This window comes from Canis lupus, chromosome 9, assembly GCF_011100685.1.
Source record: "Canis lupus familiaris isolate Mischka breed German Shepherd chromosome 9, alternate assembly UU_Cfam_GSD_1.0, whole genome shotgun sequence".
NCBI lineage: Eukaryota > Metazoa > Chordata > Mammalia > Carnivora > Canidae > Canis > Canis lupus.
In genome coordinates, this window is record NC_049230.1 from 13620698 (window position 1) to 13648085 (window position 27388).

Consider the following 27388-nt stretch of genomic DNA (forward strand, 5'->3'; position numbering starts at 1 on the left):
GCCACCAGGATTTTTGAAATTGACTACTCAGTTTATTTCTACTACAAAATCATATCTGATCTCTTGACTATTCAATCATCACTACATATTCAATTTCCTTCATTATCAAAAACAATCTATAGTAATGAGATTTTATATCTAAAATCCCTCTAGTTACTAGTTCTTATAAAAAGAACCGGAGTTCACCTTTCAAAATGTGACTTTAATAATTCTTTCCAGCTTAATAACAATTTAATTTTGAAAGCTTTGCCATTGAAATAGAAATTACTCATAAATTATACATAAGGATAACATGAAGGTAACAGATTCTTTCTTTTTAGAAAAGTTATTAAAATAATTGAACATTTCTTCATCTATTTTATGCTTTACTTCTGTTTATACGATTTCAATTCAATCACGATCAGTTAGAGGTAAATTTCACATAAGTTAAATTAAATTCAGTCATAATTATCCAACTGGTATTATAAAAGACTTCTACACAAAGTCTTAACAATCTTAATTTAGATCACTGTTGTTTGTAATTAAAAGAAGACTCACTGATATGGCTTTGGCTTTTATTATTTAATGATAACAACCATTAATTATGGCTTTTATTTCAAGTTTAAAATAAAACACTTTTCTCGATCATTGTATTTCCTCCTTCACATATTATCTTCTTTAAATTAGCATTACTACTTTTCAAAAAGTGAAGGAAAATTATCTACCTTTTGAATAAAGACACGTCATTGGTTTAAAGAAAAAATTCACGTTACCTTTTACACAAAGTATATTCCTCGCTGCTTGTGATTCCCCTAGGTGGTGGGCGGAAATGCCAACCATTACAAGATCCTAGAGAGTAATCAGGATATAGTCTTATCATTTGAGGCTTGCTAAGAATTCTGATATTTTAATGTGTAAGAAATACTATAAACCCTCCACACACATCATCCTAGATGATGTAAAAAGGACATGATATACTTGCCTCTACCAAAAAAGTAATCTACCAATCAAAGAAGTTAAATTCAATTAACCACAGAAGTAGATACCCAGCAGCTAAACCAGGTCGATGCCCTTGACTCTTTTCTAGCAACTGGTGGACATATTTTCCAATGCAATCTCTTCCCTAACGAACTAAAGGGGCAAATGTTGGCATGCTTGTCATTTCTTAAGTACAAGATGTGTCTCTATTAGGAATTATTTCAGGAATGAGAAAATTATCGTATCCTGGAAGGAAATTTTGTAGAACAAATTCAATACTGCATATTCAGTGAAAAGTTCCACATTATTACCCATGTTCCTTAGGATTTGTCTGGCACAGGTCATTGTATCAAGTAATCCTTTTATACAAATGAAATAAAACTTAAAAAAAGTTGAATTCTGAGGTAGGAGCTAAAGAATAACATTTGTTTACTTTTGAATACAATGAGCTTTGATTCGATTTGGTAGAAGTTCCAAATAAACCAAGGAAAATAATGCTTGAGAAAGAAAAAGGCTAGAGCAACAGAGGCTGAGCAGCACTAAGTTTTCAAGGACCTCACAGCCATTCTCTATTTCCTCACAAGTCATGTGCTACCCAAAAAATAGATATTCAGCCAGGTTGAGTTTAAAGCCATTTTTCATCCCTTTCCTGCTGTGTGACTAGGAAAACTACTGAACCTTAATAAATATCAGTTTCATCACCTATCAAAAAGATGGAGAAACCAATACATGTTTTTGTGAAAGCCCATACCACAGTACACAGTATCCAGCAAGCACTCAATGAATGTTGGTCCTTCTTCCCTTTCCTCTAGCAAGAGAAGAGGAAGGAGGTCATGGATTTTAATTATGGCAGGAACAACTTAAGCTTCCAAAAAAGTAATAATTGGACTAGCTGAGGACAGGAAAAGAGAAAAGGCTTCCCTCAACAAAAGCAATTTGACATTGCTAACAATAAGGTTTCCATTTAGAGCTATATGGAGGCAAGAGAATGATACCTCCTACCTCCATTATTCTACAAAAGGGAGCCAGTGAAAAAACTGCTTTCATCCACACCTACTTTTAAAATTAAATTTGTATATTCTCTTTTATACATCCACGTACATGTACTATATGTAACTCAATAAACATCCTCCCAATAATCAATAACAAAGGGATGCCTGCAATTACAGTTACCAGAAGTAACACAGAATTTGGTACTTACCCCCTTCCAAGTCTTCCACGTGATATCCAGAGAGGACGTTACTAGTTGCTGTCTGAAATTTTTCAAATGAAAATGTTCTTATAATAAGAAATAACCAATTGAATGCTGAATTAAACTTGGACGTTTTCAACATTTTTTTAAAAGGTTGAGTTTGAATACTTAGCAATTTTAATGAACATTAATACTGTAAACAGTATTTTTTGCATCCATCTGTGTTTCATGTTATGTTAAACTATGTTTAAATATAGAAAAGAAAAAATATATAGAAAAGAAATACTTATGTGGTCCTTATTAAGGAAAATGGGAGAGATTCCCTATATAAAAATTACCTGGTAATAAAATTAAAAACTCTAAGTCCCTAGTCCTGAATCCCATGGAGTAGTGCCTCCATCACTTATTCATTTCACTGTCCTCTTCCTAACACCTAGAGAATGACCGGCTAACAAGGTACTTTTTCTCCTGCATTAAGTGCAATGCCATCACTGTGGGGCCTGGAGCACATCCTGCCAGGTCTCCCTCATTCTGGGATAAGCCATTCCCCCATGAGGAGCTGAGGACCCACTCACTCTGACTTCCTGGTTTTGACTCCTTTGGTGGACATAAATCCCCAATCTGCTCCTTTGGCTCTAAACTCTACACCGCCCCCCCCATTTCAACTGAGTGCCAGCCATAGCACTTTTTCTTATTTTTCTTAACTACTGATAGCATTTTATGTGCTGGATCATTTTCAGTCATGTACAGATCCACTGCCAACAGACTTACTGCCTTTCTGTATTCCCACACCTCAGAGAGATCAGGCACTAATGGGTGCCCAGTTAAATGCATCTAGGATGGGATGCGTGGTTGGACAGGTGATCATCTAAGCACTTCAAACAAATATGTCAAAAATTAAATTCATCATCTTTATCCCAAATCTCATCCTCCTTCAATTGCTCCTTATCTCAAGTTAATGGATATATGTTCCCAAAGAGAGTAAGGTTAAAATTCTGAAAGCCATCTAGAACTTTTTTTTTCTTAAAGATTTTATTTATTTATTTATTTATTCATTCATTCATTCATGAGAGACACACAGAGAGAGAGAGAGAGAGGCAGATGTAAGCAGAGGGAGAAGCAGGCTCCATGCAGGGAGCCTGATGTGGGACTCAATCACAGGACTCTAGGATCACGCCCTGAGCCAAAGGCAGACACTCAACCACTGAGCCACCCAGGCGTACCACGAACTCTCCCTCTTCTGTCCCACTCTGAGTATTCTCCAAACCTTGCTCAAAGAGGTCTAGAATGTCTCTAATATCTGTCTCATACTCTCTACTCCCACTGCCACTATCCTGGGTAAGGCCCTCATCTGCCCCTTAACCAAACAACCCCCAAATGTTACCCTATACCAAGTTACCTCTGGGTCTTTACCTAGCACCCCCATCCTCCTGCCTTCCTAGTCTCCCCAAAGATTGTTAATCTCTCCTTTCCCTGCCTGTACTTCCACTGCAGCACTTACTGACCACAGGCAGCCTGCCCCATGGGTACATTAGCTATGTGCATCTCGGACTGGCCCACAGATTGTTTTTCACAGCTATCTCAGCGTTAAAAAACCCCCAGAGAACCTTGAACAGCACAGGAGCTCAGTTAATTTTGAGCTGAATCAGAGGAAATACTATCCCAAGGTGAAATTTGGAATGGCTTGTACCATAGAATGTCTAACACTAATTGTGTATGACTGAAACGTTAATATCATTTTAATTTACATGTCGGTAATTAAATTGGACTTTTTAGGCTGGGTTGGAATTAAATCACTATAATGTTCATAGCAGCAATGTCCACAATAGCCAAACTGTGGAAGGAACCACGATGTCCTTCAACAGATGAATGAATAAAGAAAATGTGGGGATCCCTAGGTGGCGCAGCGGTTTGGCGCCTGCCTTTGGCCCAGGGCGCGATCCTGGAGACCTGGGATCGAATCCCACGTCGGGCTACCGGTGCATGGAGCCTGCTTCTCCCTTTGCCTGTGTCTCTGCCTCTCTCTCTCTCTCTCTCTGTGTGACTATCATAAATAAATGAAAATTTAAAAAAAAAAAAAAGAAAAAGAAAATGTGGTGTGTATATATACAATGGAATATTACTCAGCCATCAGAAAGGTCAAATACCCACCATTTGCTTTGACAAATGCATGGAACTGGAGGGTATTATGCTGAGTGATATAATCAGAGAAGGACAATCATCATATGGTTTCTCTCATACGTGGAATATAAAAAATAGTGAAAGAGATTATAAGAGAAAGGAGGGGAACTGAGTGGGAAAATCAGAGAGGGAGAAAAACCTTGAGAGACTCCTAACTCAAAAGAGAGAGAGAGAGAGACTCCTAACTCTGGGAAACAAAGAGTTGTGAAAGGGAAGGTGTGGGGGGGGGGGGGAATGGAGTAACTGGGTGATGGGCACTGAGTAGGGTACTTAATGGGATGAGCACTGGGTGTTATACTATATGTTGGCAAATCAAACTTAAATAAAAACAAATGTAAGAGAAAAAGGAATTAAATCACTATAATACTGTTTCTATAAGAAGATGTCTTCTGATTCTCAAACTACTTACTAAAAAGTTTTTAAAGACAACCCATTCTTTCTATAAAACAAGGACTGAATATAAGAATACATAAACTAAATCAAAAGTAACTTCACATTACAAGGATTCTATGTTCACAAAAAAGATACATTAAAAAAAATCTCTTTAAATTCTAAAGCAAGGGGATCCCTGGGTGGCTCAGTGGTTTAGTGTCTGCCTTCTAGCCAGGGTGTGATCCTGGAGACCCGGGATCGAGTCCCACATCAGGCTCCCTGCATGGAGCCTGCTTCTCCCTCTGCCTGTGTCTCTGCCCCTCTCTCTCTCTCTCTCTCTCTCTCTGTCTCTCATGAATGAATAAATAAAATCTTTTTTAAAAATAAATAAATAAATAAATAAATTCTAAAGCAAGGGGCAGCCCAGGTGGCTCAGCGGTTTAGCGCTGCCTTTAGCCCAGGGTATGATCCTGGAGCCCCAGGATCGAGTCCCACGTCTGGCTCCCTGCATGGAGCCTGCTTCTCCCTCTGCCTGTGTCTCTGCCTCTCTTTCTGTGTGTCTCTTATGAATGAATAAATACATAAAATCTTTAAAAAAAAAATTTCTAAAGCAAGGTCTAAGTGCCATAGTCCCACACTAGCCTTTAAAATATGATTTCATGGCAGCCCGGGTGGCTCAGCGGTTTAGCGCTGCCTTTAGCCCAGGATGTGATCCTGGAGACCTGGGATCAAGTCCCATGTCCAGCTCCCTATGTGAAGCCTGCTTCTCCCTCTGCCTCTCTCTGTGTGTCTCTCATGAATAAATAAATAAAATCTTTTAAAAATAAATAAATAAATAAATAAACAAATAAATAAATAAATAAATAAAATATGATTTCAGGGACACCTGGGTGGCACAGTCAGTTAAGCATCCAACTCTTGTTTTCTGCTTGGGGTTATGAGACTGATCCCCCATATCAGGCTCCACATTCAACACCAGCACTCAGTTTTTCTCTCCCTCTCCTTTAGCTCCTGCCCACCTTCACCCATGTTCTCTTGCTAATAAATAAATTTTTAAAAAAATATTTCATCTTCATCAAATTTACAAATATAAAAGCTAAAAGCTCACTTCAAGTGTGAATTTTAAAGTATCTCCTCTAAAAAATTTATCAAAATAGGGATGCCTGGCTGCCTCAGACGGTATGAGGAACATGTGGCTCTTGATGGTGGGGTCACGAGTTTGAGCCCTGCATTGTGTAGAAAGATTACTTAAATACGGGCAGCCCCGGGTGGCTCAGTGGTTTAGCGCCGGTTTAGAGCCACCTTCAGCCCAGGGCATGATCCTAGAGTCCCAGGATCGAGTCCCACATCAGACTCCCGGCATGGAGCCTACTTCTCCCTCTGCCTGTGTCTCTGCCTGTGTGTGTGTGTGTGTGTGTGTGTGTGATGAATAAATAAGATCATAAATAAATAAATAAATAAATAGGGGTGTGTGTGTGTAATATATATACATATTACTTAAACTTTTTTAAAAAAAGTCTAAAGGCACCTGGGTGACCCAGTAGGTTAAGCATCTGCCTTCAGCTCAGGTCATGATCTCAGGGTTAGCTGGGAGTCTGCTTCTCCCTCCTGGCTCACTCTGTGTGTGCCTGTGCTCTCTTTCTAGCTCTCTCTCTCTCAAATAAATAAATAAAATCTTTAAAAAAAAATAAGTCTTTAAAAAATTTATCAAAGATATGCAAGTAAAAAATGGGAAGAAAATGTTTCCGTCCTATAGTAAAGCTGAAAGCACATAATTTTTAGAAGGAAAAAATACATGGTGTGTTTCAAGAATCAGCATCTACAATGATGTACAAATGAGCAGGCACGCCTGTGCTGACACTGCAGCTCTCAGGCTGTCAGGGTCTGGAGAACAACACATCCATACCAGAAGAGCTGGTAAAAATGAGAACCTAGGCCTGGGCTCGGTGTTTGGCCACTATGACTTTTAGGTTCTAAGATATTGTGTTTTGTTTTCTTAAACGCTTTTTTATATGGTCAGAATCCAAGAGAGAAGGGCAAGATCAATGAGCTTATGATGGATCTTTAGTTTATACTGACACCTTGAGGGAAAGCAGCCAAATTTCTAATTGCTAGAATTTCTATAAATTTACAAACGTATGGATTTGATATTTTAAGTCTTACTGGAATATACATTGTTTTGTTTCCATTAGTCAGCCTTGAGTTCCATGCCTTTATCCTTATCCACTAGCACTTAAATACCTGCTCAGTGCAATCTTTAAATAACAAATTGTTTCTGTTTTTTATTTATTTTTTTAAGATTTTATTTATTTATTCATGAGAGAGAGAGAGAGAGAGAGAGAAAGGCAGAGACACAGGCAGAGGGAGCAGGCTCCATGCAGAGAGCCAGACATGGGACTTGATCCTGGGTCTCCAGGATCATGCCCTGGGCTGAAGGCGGCGCTAAACCGCTGAGCCACCTGAGCTGCCCTGTTTCTATTTTTTAATATGTCATGCACAATAATAAATATGGGTACCAGTGTTTGTTAGCTTTTTCTAGTTGTATTTTTTTTTATAAATAATATCAGTTCACTAGCCAAAAAGAATACTACTTTGGTTACAGAGAAAAGTTAATTATAAACAAAACTTAAGTCACTTCTTCCAAAAGTACACTCACAAAATAGGAGTCAAGTGATACCTGCGGTCTTACATGTGACAGCATTATAAGTATTAAAAATTAAAATTCACATATATGTATATAAACATAATATCTATATCTCTGCAATTATCAGATGTAAAGTAATAATTCCACTAAGGCAATAAAAAAGAAAGCTAAAAATCTTAATAAAATGAAAGGTCATCTATTTTACATCCCATGTTAAAAGTCTAAAACATTTAAAACTGGGGGATTCCTGGGTGGCTCAGCGGTTTAGTGCCTGCCTTCAGCCCAGGGTATGATCCTGGAGACCCGGGTTTGAGTCCCACGCCAGGCACCCTGCGTGGAGCCTGATTCTCCCTCTAAAAAGTGTCTCTGCCTCTCTCTCTCTCTCTCTCTGTCTCTTATGAATAAAATCTTTAAAAAAATAAAAATAAAATAAAACATTTATAATTGTCTTCCTTTAATCCTTAGAAATTAAAAAGACTACATATATACAAGAAAGGAAATGGCTCTAAAGCTAATTAGAGCTTACTGATAGGAGTTAATTCAGAGTAAGACAAAGAAAATAACATTTTTTAAAAGCCTATGTAGTTGTAGCAAAACAAATAGTATCTTTATTCAGCTCATGTAATTCCTGATGACAGTCTTCTTTGCTTAATGTTTGTTGGTATATGTGGCATGTTATTAGACCTGAAATGGAAAATAATTTACAGGAGGTCATGTTTTACGTCTGGGCTTCAGCTCATGCTCTCCACCAGGCTGGAGCACCCTCCATTTCACTTGCCATGGGACTTACCACCTTCTTAACCCTTAGTTCTTTGCTTAACTGTCTCAGCCTCTGACCACTCAATCCAGTTATTTTTCCATCACAGAAAGCTTATTTTCCCCCCCATATCACTTTCCTCAATGTAAATTATACCTATAGTTGCCTAATTAATTTATTTGTTTATGGTCTATCTTTTCCCCAAGACTTTAACTTCCCAGACAGCAAGTGTCTTGGTCAGTGCTATATTCCCAGAAGGAAGCATACGACCTAGCACACAGTATGTGCCAGTTTTTTTTAAACAAATAAGTCAATGAGAGCTGCCTGGGTAGCACAGTGGGTTAAGTGTCTAACTCTTGGTTTCGGCTCAGGTCATGATCTCAGGGCTGTGAGATGAGTTATGCAGTCAGCAGGGAGTCTACCTGAATATCCTCTGCCCTTCCCTTCACTTGCAAGCATATGGGCCACCCCCCTCAAATAAATAAATAAATCTGAAAAAAAGAATTCTCTCTCTCCCTCTCTCTGGCCCTCCTCCTACCCACCTCCTGCACTCGAAAGAAAGAAAGAAAGAAAGAAAGAAAGAAAGAAAGAAAGAAAGAAAGAAAGAAAGAAAGAAAGAAAGAAAGAAAGAAAGAAAGAAAGAAAGACCAACTAATCACTCTACATGGCTCCCATTTATGATAAAAACTGACATAAAGAGCTGTCTTTAAAATGAGACATCCAAATATACTTTTATATGCCTATATGAGGAATAGAAATTTTGAACTTAGAAAGCTATAATCCTATTCCATGACACTGCTGTCCCCCTGGCCTTGTACGTGTCCTTCAAGTGCTTCACCAGAGCACACTTTTGTCCACCATTTACCCTGATAAATATTATTTCCATCTCCTAAACTCCATTCCCTAAAAACAGTCTTTAAATCACAGATCTCTTTAATTGCTTTAAAAAAAAGGTTTCAGGGGTATCTCATTTTTAATGACAGTATTTTCTAACAGCCAGATGTAGTTAAACACTAAAATTCCCCAATCATCTTTCCACTTGTTGGCCAGAGACTGCTAACAAGAATTAGGAACAGAAGACCTGAGAAGAAGCAAGGTTCCTGGGATGGGACCAAGATGGGTTACAGAAAAAGGCCAGGAGATTCCATTATCCCACCTTACCAGCCTTGCTTTCTTGGCTAATGCCCAAAGATTTTCCCATTTTAACACAGAACACTTACTGGCCAGATTGAGTTAAAGTCTTTCCAAAGAGATCCACTGAAATAGTCTTACCTCTGTTTCTGTGAGAAGTGTTTTTAGTCTTGTCAAATCTTTTGTTACCATCCCATTCTGAAAAGAGTAGATGAAAAAAGTAAAACTCAGTATATCAGTTCTTTGTTATGGGGGCGTAACTTAATTGCTCCACTATTTCTAAGGTTTATCTGTAAAAAGACAATGTTATCCTCATCTCCCATCCCACTACCATTCCTGGTGATGATAAAGCTAACTATCTAAAAGCAAAGTTAAAAAAGTAAACAGGACAAAATATACAGTGTAACCTAAAGCACTTTATTCACCTTGTTTAAGAGTTTAAAATCAATTCAATAAAATATTCACAATAGATCTCACTGAAAAGCAAGATAGGATATGCAAAGAGAAAAATAAACCTGAACGTTTTTGAGCTTTTCTCTCCCCTAAAACTAATGGACTTATATTTACAAAATGGTGAATTCAATCAGTTACCCATGACTCAGATTCACAAAAAATAACCATTGCACTTTATTTTTTTTTGACCATTGCACTTTAAAGACAGCTCATTAATAAAGACAGCTGAAGGAAAACAGGCAAAATATTCACGCTTTTAAAATTCAAATTTCACTTGAGATTTAAAAGCAAATACTTCTTCCTAGTTTTAAATTCAAAAACCCAACAAGTGAAACTGTGTAATATACTTAATTTATACAGAAAACTTCCTTAAGGATAGAATTATCTTAATAATTAATAATAATAATAAATAATGAGACATACTCTTTATCATCTATTTAGAAATAAATAGTTATGCAATTTTGCTGTATTAGTAATACAGTTTGGCTTTATATTCACTTGTAAATTTAGTGAAATCAAAGATCAATGTTTAAAAAAAAAAAAAGATCAATGTTAAACCGGGGCACCTGGTGGCACAATCAGTTAAGTGCCCGACTCAGTTTCAGCTCAGGTGATGATCTCAGGATCATGAGATCAAGCATGGTGTGGGACTCTGTGCACAGAGAGGAGTCTACTTAAGAGTCTCTCTGGGACGCCTGAGTGGCTCAGTGGTTGAGCATCTGCCTTCAGCTCAGGGCGTGATCCTGGAGTCCTGGGATCGAGTCCCACATGGGGCTCCCTGCATGGAGCCTGCTTCTCCCTCTGCTTATGTCTCTGCCTCTCTCTGTGTGTTTCTCATGAATGAATAAATAAAATATTAAAAAAAAAAAAAAAAGAGTCTCTCTTTTCTCTCCCTCTGACCCCCCTGCTTTCTCTATCTTTAAAATAATAAATCTTTTTTAAAAAACCATAATGTTAAACCAATTAAATAATTCACTGTACAGTAATCCCTCAGAAAATAACTAAATTATCCCCTGAGGTGGGTCATTACATTATCCTCAGCAATATATCAAGTACTTTCTTTTTTTTCTTAAGTATTTTCTTAATTTCTTTTTTTCCCCAACCAAATATATTTATTTTCAGTGAAAAGATAACTTTGCTCCAGATTTTCACAGTTTACATTGATTCAGAAGACTTAGTGAGGTACAGGGAATTCATGCTGTGTAGCAAGTATATAGATAGTTTCTGCCTTTCACTGTTTTCCATTGATTCCTCAGAAATAGCCACAAATTTTATAACAGTAACCAACTGGTGAAAAAAAGTTTTAACATCTTTTTCTTTTCATTTCTATAGACTGCCAACTCTAAAAGGTCCAAAATGTAGTCCCTCAATTAACTCAACCTAAAAAAAAACAAAAACTCTAGAAAATTAAATGCTACATAAAAAAACGTATCCCAGGGCAGCCCCAGTGGCGCAGCAGTTTGGCGCCGCCTGCAGCCTGCGGTGTGATCCTGGGGACCCATGATCAAGTCCCACATCGGGCTCCCTGCATGGAGCCTGCTTCTCCCTCTGCCTGTGTCTCTGCCTCTCTCTCTCTCTCTCTCTGTCTCTATGAATAAATAAAATCTTTAAAAAAAAAATTCATTTAGAACTAGGTCATTCTATCAGAGTGGTCAGAGTGGAGTGTTAATTCAAACATATAACATCTTCAAAAACAAAAGTAATTATTAGTTTACATAACTTTAAACATTTTACAAAATAAATCCAACTTAAGAACTCTATAAAATCATACGTCCACAAGAGCATTTTAAAATCCAAAACTAGAGGGCAGCCCGGCTGGCTCAGCAGTTTAGCGCCACCTTCAGCCCAGGGCGTGATCCTGGGGACCCGGGATCAAGTCCCACGTCGAGCTCCCTGCATGGGGGCCCGCTTCTCCCTCTGCCTCTCTTTCTCTCTGTGTGTCTCTCATGAATAAATAAATAAAATCTGGGATCCCTGGGTGGCGCAGCGGTTTGGCGCCTGCCTTTGGCCCAGGGCGCGATCCTGGAGACCTGGGATCGAATCCCACATCGGGCTCCCGGTGCATGGAGCCTGCTTCTCCCTCTGCCTCTCTCTCTCTCTCTCTCTCTCTCTCTCTCTGTTACTATCATAAATAAATTTTTAAAAAAAATTTTTTTTAATAATAATAAATAAATAAATAAATAAAATCTTTTTTTTAAAAAATCCAAAACTAGGGGTGCCTGGGTGGCTCAGTGGGTTAAGTGTCCACCTTTGGCTCAGGTAATGATCCCAGGGTTCTGGGATTGAGCCCCACATCGGGCTCCTTCTCCCTCTGCTCTTCCCTCCTGCTCCCTTCCTGCGTGTTCCCTCTCTCTCTTTCTCCCTCTCACATGCTTGCTCGCTCCCTCTCTCTCAAATAAATAAAAAACAATAAATAGATAAACAAACCCCCAAAATAAGGGGTGCACCTGGCTGGCTCAGGTAGTAGAGCACATAACTCTTGATCTCAGGATTGTGAGTTCAAGCCCCACACTGGGCCTAGAGCTTGCTTAAAAAAATAAAATAAAATAAATAAATAAAACCCAAAAATATTCCTAGGTTCCATTAAATTATATCTTTAAAGAAAATCATTTACTTATCCTATACTTTCAAAATATTAAAAAGTACCTGCTATTCTTATATATATTATCACAAACCATAAGAATCCCATGATTAAACATCAGTTTATTGAAGAAAAATGAGTATCTAAAGATCCTCGTGAACTTTGATTTCTAATAGGAAGTAAGAAGAAAAACGCACACTTAATTACTTTTCCCTCACAACATGTTTAAGGAGTTCAATGAATGAATCCATTTTCAGACATTTAGAATTAGAGCTCATCAACGTACCAGGGACTCTCCTGTCAGTGACTTGGCAAGAATGTTGGACACAGGTTGGAGTTTTCCTTTCAGCTGCATGCAGCAAAGCACTGCCTGAAAGGCCCCATCTCCCTTGGCCAGGCCTTCTCCCAGCACTGTGAGGAAAGAATAGCCAGCATTAATCACATAACATTCAATGCACATTTTTCTTGATTATAACATTAACACACTAGCACAAGGATGACTTCTTAAACACTAAAACAACTTCAGGTACTAGTGAAAAGCAGTGATGTTTCAATTCTAAGAAATACATAAAGACAAGAGAAAACTTGGGGCAATCCACATATCTAACCCACTACAGCCTAAAGCCGGGTAGGATCACATACATCAAAGTCACAGGAAGAAGAGTTCAGCTTAAAGCTCTCTCTCTGGTGAAAAATACCATTCAGCTTATGAGTCCTAGGTAAATGAGGGCTATTAAACGACAAAAATATTCTCTGAATAAAGCTTCCACATTTTTAACAGTGACACAAGAGACCTAGTGCCATTAAAATACATAAGAATAAAACTGCAGATCTCAACATGTGGTATTCCTAGGCAGTTAAGAATTAGCTTTTATAAAAACCAGCAAGATTAACTAAGAACCTAATTGTCACATGGCCACAGAGAATGCTAATCTAATTGTTTGCAAGTGTTTACAGATTTAATACAATCACAAGAGCACATATTTCTAACAATACAAAATATACTCATTTTTATGCCATGTCATTTGAGATGATTTCTCCCAGCAACTGCTAATGGCTCAACTAGTAAAACAATCTGTATCTTTCTCTTCACTGCTAAGTCCAAGATTCTATTTTTAGTTTGTACACACTTCAGCTTCCTTTGCAAGAAAATAATTTGCTAAAAGAAAATATTTTGGAAATTGCATTTGTTCCTAATTATTTCGAAGGAAACGTTTAACTATCAGTATATATACTGCATATTTAAAGTCCACTGGGTCTGTTCATATTTATTTTGGTTGTACTGAACATATCCTTTCGTTATGTTCAATTTTTCCTTTACACAAATAACATTACAAGAACACTAATAAAATTCTACATTTAAAATTCCCCATAAGTTCATCACTCAACTAAACAGACTGTCTTCACTTATTAATGTTCTCTTACAATATTTACATAATTTTTACATGATTGTAACTGATAAAATATAATAGTTTGTATTCTGCTTTATTTTCCCTCAGCCCATTCAACATCTTCCATGGTTCCCTGAGTGTTTGTTTATCATATTATTGCCCATATGGCGTTCCATCAAGTAGATACATCAACTTATTTAACTACTCCCTGGTTCCAGAACAATCCCAATTTTTAACTATTGAAACTAACAATGCAATAATTATCTTTATGTATATATCCTTTATTGAAGCAGATTACTAAATTGAAAGTTGCAGTCTCTGTATTTAAAAAGGTTTTTATTTAGCTTGTGCCAACTTGTTGTCTCACTCCATCCACATTTACAGATCTACTTGACTATCCCTGGACAATTCCAGTAAGTGATTAACTCCAAAAAATTATCATTAAGAATGTCTTGAACAAAAAAAAAAAAAAAAAAGAATGTCTTGAACAGGGGCAGCCCTGGTGGCACAGCAGTTTAGCGCTGCCTGCAGCCCAGGGCCTGATCCTAGAGACCCGGGATTGAGTCCCACGTCGGGGTCCCTGCGTAGAGCCTGCTTCTCCCTCTGCCTCTCTTGCTCGCTCCGTATCTCTCATGAATAAATAAAATAAAATCTTAAAAAAAAAAGAATGTCTTGAACATCTTACAAAATTCCCCAGTAAGCCCACATCTCCCTCAGTTTTTACTATCCCTAAAACTATTCAAATATGACCTTTGGCAAGTCACTTTATCTCTCTGGCCCTCAGTGTGGTCATCCGTAAAACAGAAACATATAAATTTGTTGTAAGGATCAAATAATAAAATGCTTTGAAAAAGAAACGATCGTCCTACTTAAAGCTGAACTACTTTATTCACAAAGTCTACTTCCTCCCCTGTAAAATGGAGGTAACAGAAACTACCTAATAGGGTTGTAGTAAAGATCAACTGTGTTAATTAATGTAAAGTATCTAGCAGAGTCTCCTCCTAAGAGTTCCCTAGATGTTACCTTTTCCTTCTAAAAACTATACAGCAGTATTGAGAATTGCTAAGGAAATATCCTAATTCCTTTTCAGTAATTGAAATACTAAGAAATTGGTTGTCAAGTGTTAAAGAATGTTTCAGGGAAACAAAAAAAATCTAAGAATATTTCAACCTCAAGTGATTATGTCATGTTTAAAGAGTATTAAATCACATGATAGTTTACACAAACACCTTTCACAGATCTTTGGTTTTGTACAAAATTGACGAATTTTATTTTGCAAAAGTCCTTGCATTACATTTATGTTTGAAGGCCTCAATATTTGTCAAAATTCTGTTTCCTTTTTTCCCTCTCTTTATTTTTTTTAATCTTTTTTTTAAGATTTTATTTATTCATTCATGAAAAACATAGAGAGAGGGGCAGAGACATAGGCAGAGGGAGAAGCAGGCTCTCTGTAGGAAGCCCGATGCAGGACTCGATCCCAGGACTCCAGGATCACGCCCTGAGCCAAAGGCAGCACTCAACCACTGAACCACGCAGGCATCCCTCTCTCCCTTTTTTTTTTTTTTTTAAAGAGTCTTTTTTTTTTTTTAATTTTTATTTATTTATGATAGTCACAGAGAGAGAGAGAGGCAGAGACATAGGCAGAGGGAGAAGCAGGCTCCATGCACCGGGAGCCCGATGTTGGATTTGATCCCGAGTCTCCAGGATCGCGCCCTGGGCCAAAGGCAGGTGCCAAACCGCTGCGCCACCCAGGGATCCCCACTTCTCTCCCTTCTTTAGACAAGAATCAATACTGATAATACTTTTTGCCAACTGTTGCCCTAAAATACAATTCAGTTTGTCTTGTAGGATCCCATATGAAGAACTATCACAAAAAAATAGTGAACAATTATAGATAAAAAGCTCTCCTGCTATTGTGTCATATAACAAAATTAAATTGTGGTATTGCCAGCCTGGTCCCTTATTATCTGTAGTATCTTGAAAAAGCTTGAAAGAAAATACAGTACAGCCTTGTGTATTATTAAAATTGCCTTAGCTATAATAATTGAACTTGCCAAAAGAGAGGACATTAAAAATATAATCTAATCTTGAGCAACTGTAAAAATGTTACAATGCCTTGCAGAAAAATTCTCTTCCCACCAACTATCTGTGAGATTTTACTGTGAGCACACAACTATTCCCAAACTGAACTGCTCCTTCCTGTCTACTAGGAGTTAGTAAGGAGGAGACCCAATACCTTACCTCTGCTGCTATATTCAGGTCTCTCTGTCCCTTCTCATTCTCTAGTCTTTTTTTTTTTTTTAAGATTTTATTTATTTATTCATGAGAGACACAGAGAGGGAGAAAGGCAGAGACACAGGCGGAGGGAGAAGCAGGCTCCATGTAGGTAGCCTGACATAGGACTCAATCCTGGGTCTCCAGGATCATGCCCTGGGCTGAAGGCAGCACTAAAACACTGAGCCACCCAGGCTGCTCTCATTCTCTAGTCTTTGTAATATGTCTTATTTGAAATGTTTTAGGCTAGAGACTAAGTAATATTAAAGGAATATTCATTCAACCGTTTCAACAAAATAGCCTCTCTTAGGCTATCAAAAAAAAAAAAAATCAACAGTTAAAATATAATTCCCCTGGGCCAAATAAAATAAAATAAAATAAAAAAATAATTCCCCTGGGCCGCCTGGGTGGCTCAGCAGTTAAGCATCTGCCTTCGCCTCAGGGTGTGATCCCAGGGTCCGGGATCAAGTACCATATCCCTGCATCGGGCTCCTTGCGAGGAGCCTGCTTCTCCCTCTGCCAGTGTCTCTGCCTTTCTCTCTCCCTCTCTCTCTCATGAATAAATAAATAAAAATTTTAAAAAATATATGGAATTCCCCTTACTTGTAAAGAATTACATGCAACGAGAAAAGTGATTAAAAATAAGCCTTAAACACAGTATATGTTGAGTATGACTGTAGTTTTTCAGTCACATCATTATATTATGTTATTTTTTTCACCAAGCCCTTGGTTATTTCTAAAATCTTTCATTGAAAAGCTAGGCTGGGCCGCCTGGGTGGTTTGGTCGATTAGGTGTATAACTCTTGGTTTTGGCTCCGGTCATGAGCACACAAGTAGGGGGCGCTGCAAGGAGAGGGAGAAGTTGACTCCTGGCTGAGCAGAGAGCCCTATGTAGGCCTCCATCCCAGGACCCTGGGATCATGACCTGAGCCAAAGGCAGATATTTAACGAACTGAGTCACCCAGGCACCTCAAGTTTCATTCTTTTGCATGCAGTTCTCCAGTTTTCCCAGCACCATTTATTGAAGAGACTTTTCCCCATTGGATATTCTTCCCTCCTTTGTCATAGATTGAAAATTTTGGAAAAATACCTTGATTAGGCTTAGCTTTTCTTTCCCTCTTTTTTTTTTAAAAGGTATTTTTCCAAAACTAGGGGTGCGTGGGTGGCTCAGTGAGTTCTGGGATTGAGCCTCACGTTGGGCTCCCTGCTCAGCAGGGAGTCGGCTTCTCCCTCTCCCTGCTGCACCCCCTATTTGTGTGCACTCTTATTCTGTTTCTCTGTTTCAAATAAATAAATAAAATCTTAAAAAAAAAAGGATGAAACTGGACCACTTTCACACACTATATGCAAAAATAAGCTCAAAATGGATTAAATACCTAAAAGTAAGACCTGAAACCATAAAACTCTTGGAAGAAAACAAAGGCAGTAATCTCTTTGACATCAGCCTCAGCAGCATTTTTCTAGATATGTCTCCTCAGGCAAGGGAAACAAAAGCAAAAATAAACTACTAGGACTACACCAAAATAAAAAGCTTTTGAACAGCAAGGGAAACCATCAACAAAATGAAAAGGCAACCTACTGAATGGCAAAACATATTTGCATATAATACATCCAAAAAGGGGTTGACACCCAAAATATAAAAAGAACTTATACAACTCAACACCAAGAAAATAAACAACCTGATTAAAAAATGGGCAAAGAACCTGAGTAGGCATTCTACCAAAGAAGACATAAAGATGGGCAATAGATACATGAAAAGGTGTTAAACATCACTATCATCAGGAAATGCAAATTGAAACTGCAATGAAATATCACCTCATACCTGTCAGAATGCCTATAATCAAAAAGAAAAAAAAAATACTAAGTGTTGTGAGGATGTGGAGAAAAATGAACCCTTCTGCACTATTGGTAGAAATGCAAATTAGGTGCAGCCACTGTGGGAAACAGTGTGGAAGTTCCTCAAAAAATTAAAAATAGAAATACCATACAATCCAGTAATTCCATTACTGGCTATTTACCCAACGAAAACAAAAACATTAATTTAAAAAAAATATATGCACTTTTATGTTTATTGCAGCAGTGTTTACAACAGCCAAGATATAGAAGCAACCCAAGTGTGCACTGATGAATAAATAGATTAAGAAGATGCAGTACGGGGGTTCCTGGGTGGCTCACTCAGTTAAGTGTCTGACTCTTAGGTTTCGGCTCAGGTCCTGATTTCAGGGTCATTGAGACCATGTCAGGATTCTTTCCCTCTTTCTCTCCTGCCCCTCTCTCTATTCTCCTTTGAGTGCCCATGCACATGCACACTGTAAAATAAATAATTTTTAAAAATCTTTTTTTTTTTAAATTTTATTTATTTATTATTCATAGACACAGAGAGAGAGAGGCAGAGACACAGGCAGAGGGAGAAGCAGGCTCCATGCAGGGAGCCCAACGTGGGACTCAATCCTGGGTCTCCAGGATCACACCCCAGGCTGCAGGCAGCTCCAAACCGCTGCGCCACCGGGGCTGCCCTAAACATCTTTTTTTTAAAAAGAAGATGCAGAACACTGCAGGCACACACAAATATATGCACACTATAGAATGTTACTCAGCAATGAAAAAGAATGAGATCTTGCCATTTGTGACAACATGGATAGACCTAGACAGTATCAGTAAGTGAAATGAATCAGATAAAGATAAATACCATATGATTTCACTTAAATGTGGAATTTAAAAAACTAAACAAATTTAAAAGACAGAAACAGAACCATAAATACAGAGCACAGACTGATGATGGTGGCGGGGAGGGGACGACAGATGAAGGGAGTGATAAGAGAGTGATCTATACTACAGCTTTCCAGTTATGGAATGAGTAAGTCAGGAGGATGAAAGAAAGGTACAGCATAGGGAAATAGGGAATAGTCAATGGAACTGTAACAGCATTGTATGGTGACAGATGATGGCTATACTTGTGGTAAACACAGCAACATAACCTATAGACCTGTTGAAGCACTATGCTATACACACCTGAAACTAATCTAACACTGTGTCAGCCATACATCAATTAAAAACAAATTAATGATTGGTCACCTGGCTGGCTCAATTGGTAGAGCATGCAAATCTTGATCTCAGAGTTTTGAGTTTGAGCTCCACTCTAGGTATAAATATTACTTTAAAAAAAAAATAACATTCTCAGCTAGGGTTTAAAAATCTGGCCACCTTAGGAAAAATATTCATTGATGTTTATGATGATTGAGTTTGATCTATGTATTACATGTAGCATAATACTCCTTTAGTTGATATTTTCTTTTTATTTCACTTTTGCCATTTTTCTCATTCTATTTTGGTATTTTTAAGTCTTTTTATTTTATTTTTTTTTTTAAGATTTTATTTATTTATTCATGATAGTCACAGAGAGAGAGAGAGAGGCAGAGACATAGGCAGAGGGAGAAGCAGGCTCCATGCACCGAGAGCCCGATGTGGGATTTGATCCCGGGTCTCCAGGATCACGCCCTGGGCCAAAGGCAGGCACCAAACCGCTGCGCCACCCAGGGATCCCGGTATTTTTAAGTCTTAATTTTAATTCCAGTTAAACTTATGTTCCGAAAATGAAAACAGACTTGCCCACCTCATTTACCCAGTGTTCACAAGTGTGACAACTCTATCTACAACACAACACCAAACTCAGAACTAAGGTCCATGAACATAGAGCCTATATATAGTTAATTTTTAAGATGCCCTCAAGTCCTTACTTAGATTCTATTCACTCTTTTTGAAGTAAAATTCCAACTTTAAATTTTATTATTCTAATTAGTTCCTGGCTTGAAGAAAATCAGCCATAAAAAACATTTTGGGGATAACCAAAAAATCTGATTATATTTTTTTAAAGATTTATTTATTTATTTATTCATGATAGACAGACGGGGGGGAGGGGCAGAGACACAGGAGGAGGGAGAAGCAGGCTCCATGCCGGGAGCCCAACGTGGGACTCGATCCTGAGACTCCAGGATCGCACCCTGGGCCAAAGGCAGGTGCTAAACCACTGAGCCACCCAGGCATCCCCAAAAAATCTGATTATAGACTGGACTTTAGGTAATATTAGGGAATCACGGTCAATCTTATTTGGTTCATAATAAAACTGTTGTTATACAATTATGGCCTTATTTTTTGGAGATGTGTACTAATGTATTTAGGAGGTAAATAACATGATGTCTGTCATTGTTTTCAAATATTTCAGAAAAAAAAGGGAATATTATAATGTTACACTCTAAGTTTTGAGAATATGGATGTTTATTAAACTTCTATTTTCCAGGAACCTGGGTGGCCCAGTTGGTTGAGCATCTGCCTTTGGCTCGAATATCATGATCCCAGGGTCCCAGGATCAAGTCCCACATCAGGCTCCCTGCTCAGTGGGGAGTCTGCTTCTCTCTCTGCCCTTCCCCCCTGCTGTGATCTCTCTCTCTCTCTCTAATAAATAAATAAAATCTTTAAAAAATAGATAAATAAACTTCCATTTTCTTACAGGAAAATATTTTAATTTCTTCATTACAAAAAAACAACTAATGTTTTTTAATTCTGTAACAAACATTGCCTGTCAGATTTCCTAACCCTGCCCGACAAAGTGAAATCTGAAAGTCAGAAGCAGCAAATGGAAAAGAGGTGGAAGGTAGTTACAAGGAGACATGTTGAGAGTTGCAAGGAATGCAAACTGACAGCCTGACAGTAAGGGAACAGACGTCAAAACAATATGGTATAAAAAAGGGAAGCGTAAGGTTAGGGCCAGTAGGAGAGGAGCTTTTCCACAGCTCTCCAGCATTACAAAACAGGGTCATTATTAACAGACTGAAATTCTTGACTTGCTTTGTATTACTAACCCACTGCCTAATCATGGTATTTTATCTTATATAACATTTCCAAAAGTTGAAAAGAAAAAAAAATTCACCTAAGAACAGAACCTACAACTAGCAATACCATACATATAAACTTAGCCAATATTACCAAATATCTATTTCAAATAAACAACTTCATATACGCTGCTTTTTCACTCAGGTGATAAGCATTTTCCAAGTTCTTCCATATCACATAAATGGTAACAAGGAATGCACTGAATTTAATTAGAGAACTCCTCCCATACTGGAAGCTAAATGATTTTTCACTTTTATACACAGCGCTTCATTGAACACCATTGCACATACAATTTCTTCCTTCTTTTGGATTATTTACTTGGGATAGCATCCCAGAAATAAGATTAGTGGGTCAAAGGGTATAAATGTATTACCAAGCTGCATTCTCCCTCACACTCCACTAACACAAGAGTGTACTTATTGCATTACAACTTTATCCTGATGTTGGTTAAACTTTTTTCCCCCAACATTACAGAGGTATAATTGGTATAAAAAAAAAAAAAAAAGCACACAATGTATAAATTTGGTAAGTCTGTGTATATATTTATACACACACACCCATGTCACTGTCAGCAAGATATAGCTAATAAACATATCCATTACCTCCAAAAGTTTCCTGGTTAAACATTTACTTTAATAATTCAGTAGTTGTAAAATAGTATCTAACTTTAAAATGCTAAGTAAGACAACAGAATAATGCAACACTTTCCATATGCTCCTTCACTAGCAGCTTTTACCCATCTGTGACTTTTCACAAGTCATTTAACCTTCTGGGACTTTGTATGTCTCCAAAATGAGAAAACTGTACCAATCTCACTAATACTCAGGGGAGTGAAAATTAAACAAAGAGGATCTGTTTCTCTCACATGAGATTGGCAAAATGTCAAGACTGACAGGTTCCAATGCTACTAAGATTACAGCATAGGCATTCTCATGTATTGCTGCAGAAGTGTGTGCATCGGAAACAAATCTGACAGTGTTCCATTAAAACTATAAGCATATAATTTTAACCCAGATATCCATTTTTTTGAAGATTTTATTTATTCATGAGGGACAAAGAGAGAGAAGCAAAGAGACAGAGGGAGAAGCAGGCTTGCTGCGGGGAGCCCGATGCGGGACCTGATCCCAGGACCCCGGAATCACGACCTGAGCCATAGGCAGACGCTCAACCACTGAGCCAGCCAGGTGCCCCAGATATCCAATTTTTTTTTTTTAAGATTTTATTTATTTATTCATGAGAGACAGAGAGAGAGAGAGAGAGAGAGAGAGAGGCAGAGATACAGGCAGAGGGAGAAGCAAGCTCCATCCAGGGAGCCCGATGTGGGACTTGATCCCCAGATTCTAGGATCGTGCCTTGGGCCCAAGGCAGGTGCTCAACTGCTGAGCCACCCAGGCATCCCACCAGATATTCAATTTTTAAAACTCCTTTACCCATGGGCACCTGGGTGACACAGTCAGTTAAGTGTCTGACTTCATTTCAGCTCAAGTCGTGATCCCAGGGTGATAAGATTGGCCCACGCCTAGTTCGCCTAGTTCGTCACTCAGCAGGGGGTCTGCTTAAGATTCTCCCTCTTCCTGTCCTTGCCCCTCCCTCACTCTCTCTTACTCTCTCTAAAAATCAGTAAGTTTTTTAAAAAAAAAAAGAAAACAAAACAGGGGTGCCCAGGTGGCTCAGTTAGTTAAGTGTCTGCCTCTGGCTCAGGTCAAGATCCCAGGGTCCCATGGAGCTCCTTGCTCAGCGGCTAGCCTGCTTCTCCCTCTCCCTCTGCTGCTCCCCCTGCTTGAGCTCTCTCTGTGTCGAATAAACAAAATCTTTTAAAAATAAATAAAAATAAAATAAAACCTTTTAAAAATAAGTAATTTCTAAAAATTAAATAAAACTCCTTCACCTAGACATCCAACTTTTAAGAATATACTACAGAAACAAACATTGAGAATAAATTTTAATTTATTTATTTATTTATTTATGATAGTCACACACAGAGAGAGAGAGAGAGAGAGGCAGAGACATAGGCAGAGGGAGAAGCAGGCTCCATGCACCGGGAGCCCGACGTGGGAGTCGATCCCGGGTCTCCAGGAGTGCACCGTGGGTCAAAGGCAGGCGCCAAACCGCTGCGCCACCCAGGGATCCCCAAGAATAAATTTTTATTACAAGATGGATTATAATTGACAAACTAGAAAACTATAACCACCCAATGCCCATCAATGGGAGAATTTTTAAGTAAATATGAAATACAGTATGGAATATTAAGCAGTAATTGGAACTGGTGGAACTTAGAAAGATATCCATGATCTGTTGGTATATAAGAAATCTGTTAGTCACATAAATCCTTCTTAATTTTTATTTTTTTTTTATTTATTTATTCATGAAAGACACGGAGAGAGAGAGAGAGACAGGCAGAGGGAGAAGCAGGCTCCATGCAGGGAGCCCGACGTGGGACTCGATCCCAGGTCTCCAGGATCACGCCCTGGGCTGCAGGCGGCGCTAACCCGCTGAGCCACCCAGGCTGCCCCCTTCTTAATTTTTAAAGGAAAACCCCAATCTACATATGATAAGCATCTGTGTTAGTCACTATAAAGAAAGGCACCAAAGATACAACAAACTAGCAACAATGACTTCTTCAGATGAGGTAAAAAGGGGAAACCATTCCCTTCTTCATATTCCCCTATATCATTTGACTTACTTATTTTGGCTTGTTGGTAATTTTAAATGTCCACAGATAGAAAAGATTTTATTTAAGGAGGTTCACATTCTTCAGTGAATGGTTAAATTAGGTCCATTATGCCACAGGAATAAGACGATTTTGTAAGGTTTACAACAAAAACCATTAATACTTCTAAAAGTTTTGATACAAAGGTGTAATAAATAAGGTTAACTTCTGTTTAACACTTCAGCACCCCTTTCCCAAATTCTGGATAAATGAAACATTATATTATTTAAATCACTGAGCTGTGCCAAAGATCCCACCAAAAGTGTGTGAGAATGCACGCTGAACCCCCTCACCCAATCACTCCTAGATTCATTCCAGTGAACTCGCAGCAATCATGAAGAAAAGGATTCCTATTCTATAAGTACCCAAGGAGCAAGAATCTTCTTAATTAATTTCTCGCCCAAAGAAAACAGGAAAAGGCACGAAGCAGCACCCCAGACAATCTTTCCTCTCTAAGGGAAATCTATACTGAAAGGAAAACACATTTTAGGAGGGACAGGCAAGCATTTCAATCCTTCCAAGCTTAACATTTAATCACTGTGTGTTACAATTCTTAAATTTTGGTTCTTACTGACTGAAAATATTCACACAAATTTGAAAAGGACACTATCAATGTTCTCCATCTGTGACTAGGAACAATATTCAAGTGTACACTCATCAGGACAGGTAAGCTGTCATCCAAATTAGTTACCAGTCACCACAGTAAGGTAGAGTTTTTAATCTCTCTTGAAATTAGCATATAAAAAACATAATCTTAAACATTGCTAAATTAAATAACCCAGTATTTTCAAAACAGAAAACAATACCATTTTTAAACATACCATGCCTACAATCTTCATCAGCTTGCCCATAGTTTTTCTGCAAAATAAAAAATACAAGATAAAAGTAAGTAGTTCTAGGGCTGCTTAAAACAGATTTTATTAAATTTTAAAAAAAGGTTCAGCTTTGCTTCAAACTTTAATTATTAATGCTTCAAATATAATATTCACAGAGCAAAACTAATTCATGTATGCTCTGAGGATTACATAGTACTCTACAAATAAACATTACAATGTACTTCTCTGTCCATTTACTTGCTCCTACTTCTCACTTTCTCTAGCTCCAAATCACCAGAACCTCCTCCTTCATGATCGCCCTCAGCTAACGACTTCACTGAGAAAACCAAAACCTTGAGAAAAGAATTTCTGTGGACTGTCATACCATGTCTACCTGCTTCCCAGCACACTTGGCTTTCCACCTGTCGGGCTCTCTGCGTGGAGCCTGCTTCTCTCTCTGCCTATGTCTCTGCCTCTCTCTGTGTGTGTCTCTAATGCATAAATAAATAAAATCTTTAAAAATTAAAATTAAAATAAAAAAAATAAAAAATCCCTCTCTTGGAGCACCTAGATGACTCAGTCAGTTAAGCATCTGCCTTCAGCTCAGGTCATGATCCTGGGGTCCTGGGACTGAGTCCCGCATCGGGCTCCCTGCTCAACAGGGAGTCTACTTCTCCCTCTGCCCCTCCACCAGCTCATGCTTTCCCTCGCTCGTTCTCCCTCTCTCAAATAAATAAATAAAATCTTTTTTTCTTAAGATTTTATTTATTCATGAGAGACAGAGAGAGAGAGAGAGGAAGAGACACAGGCAGAGGGTGAAGCAGACTCCATGCAGGGAGCTCAATGTGGGACTCAATCCCGGGTCTCCAGGATTACGCCCTGGGCCAAAGGCAGGCGCTAAACACTGAGCCACCCAGGGATCCCCCAATAAATAAAATCTTTAAAAAAAAATCCTTCTCAGGGATCCCTGGGTGGCTCAGCGGGTTCAGCGCCTGCCTTTGGCTCAGGGTGTGATCTGGAGTCCCGGGGTCAAGTCCCATGTCAGGCTCCCTGCATGGAGCCTGCTTCTCCCTCTGCCTGTGTCTCTGCCTCTCTCTCTCTTTCTCTTATGTCTATCATGAAAAAATAAGTAAACTCTTTTAAAAAAAGAAATCCTTCTCTTGACTTCACTTCTCCCATCAGCTACCACTCCCACTTTTTTGTGCTTCTTTGGGACAAAACTCAAGAACTGTCTATACTTGTGAATTTCAATTCCTTCCCCATGACTCTCCTTTTTTTTTTTTTTTTTAAAGGTTTTATTTTTTAAGATTTTATTTATTTATTCATAGACACAGAGAGAGAGAGGCAGAGACACAGGCAGAGGGAGAAGCAGGCTCCATGCAGGGAGCCCGATGTGGGACTCGATCCTGGGTCTCCAGGATCACACCCCAGGCTGCAGGCAGCGCCAAACCGCTGTGCCACCAGGGCTGCCCCCCATGACTCTCCTTAGTCAGATGTTCACCTTTATCTCCATGGAAGCTGTTCTCACGGAGGTCTCCAATGACCTGTACAGTATCCAGGTAGACACACACTACATTTCCATATTCCCATTCAGATACACTGTCACATCCCAGTCAACTCACAACTGTCACTACTCAGTGCACAGCAACTGACGCTGCTAAACACTCCTTCACTTGGATCCACTTTCCTCACCTGGCTGCCCATACGCAGCCCTCCCTTGGCTTTCCCTTCCATCAAGGGTTACTCCAGGCTGCTCTTCTGGTCCTTCCTCTTCTCCCCAGCCTCCTAACACCGTATTCCCATAATCCTCAGTCCCTTCCTCTTCTCTACGTACACTCATTTCTTTGGTGATCTGACCCAGGCTCAAGACTTTACAGATATATCACTTATGGGCCATCAACTCTTGCGTCAGTATCTCTGACCCAGACCTCTCTTCCAAACTGCACACCTGCATATTTGACTGCTTACTCAGCATCTCGAGATGGGTATCTAAATGACATCTCAGACTCAGTATGTCCAAAACTGAACTCCGATCTTCCCCCACAAAACCTGCTCCCCCATCCACAGCCTTGTCATCTCAGTTAAAGGAAACTCCACTTTCCAATTGCTCAGACAAAACAATATTGAAGTAAGGAATCTGTGACTACTCCCTCTTTCTTCCTCTCTGCATTCATGTGTTAGGAAATCTTACTAGTTAGTTCTACCTTCAACTTAGAATCAGAACCAAACCACTTCTCACTCTCTCCACTACCACCATTTTGTCTGAGACATTATCATCTCTGGCTTGGATTATTCCAATAGCCTCCAAACTAGTCCCCCGCCTCTATACTTACTCCTCTATAGCCTATTTTCAACTCAAAAGCCAAAGAATTCCTGCCAAATCAGATCATGCCATTCCTTTGCCCAAAATCCCACAAGAGCTCCCCATCTTAAGTAGAAGAAAAATAGGCCCTTACAGGGACCTAGAGGGCCATAGGATCTAGCCATTATCCTCCCCCAGGACACTGGCCTCTTAGCTATTTCTCAAACATGCCACAACACTGGCCTCAAACATGCCAGGTAGGCTTCTGCCTCAGGGTCTTTGCACTGACTGTTTCCACTGCCTGTAATGCTCTTCCTCTAGATTTTGACATGGCTTACTCCCTTACCTCCTTCATATCACCTGTTCAGTGAAGTCAGTCTTGACCACTCAATTCAAAACTACAACCACATCCTTAACCCCAGTATCTTCAACCTCCCTTGCCCTGACTTTTTTTTTTCTAACAGTCTAAAGCGTCTACCTATGTATAAGACCAATTATTTATTGTCTGTCCCCTACTAGAAAAAAATACCATGAAGCTTTTTCTTTTTCACCAATGTATACCAAGTACCTAGGCCAGTGTCCAGCACATAATATATACTAAATATTTGCTGAATGAGTGACTAACCCAAAATGCTATATATTAGTACAAGTTTAAAGGCTTAAAAACAGTTGTTACAATCAAACATATTCAGTAATCACTAACCACATCACTCCTCTCGTCAGCCCAGAATTATGTGA

At 38.8% G+C, this 27388-nt stretch overlaps 1 protein-coding gene across 5 annotated transcripts in view; it reads right to left on the reverse strand.

Moving 5' to 3' along the window:
• The window catches only part of HELZ (helicase with zinc finger), a 165625-nt gene that overhangs the window by 109617 nt on the left and 28620 nt on the right, over positions 1-27388 (reverse strand). For all 5 annotated transcript variants that reach the window (XM_038546817.1, XM_038546813.1, XM_038546814.1 and 2 more), the window contains 5 exons: positions 24355-24391; positions 12555-12679; positions 9376-9432; positions 2159-2210; positions 753-828 (listed from right to left, as the gene is read on the reverse strand). In XM_038546817.1, coding sequence (XP_038402745.1) covers positions 753-828; positions 2159-2210; positions 9376-9432; positions 12555-12679; positions 24355-24391 — 347 coding nt within the window. The remainder of the gene's footprint in view (positions 1-752; positions 829-2158; positions 2211-9375; positions 9433-12554; positions 12680-24354; positions 24392-27388) is intronic.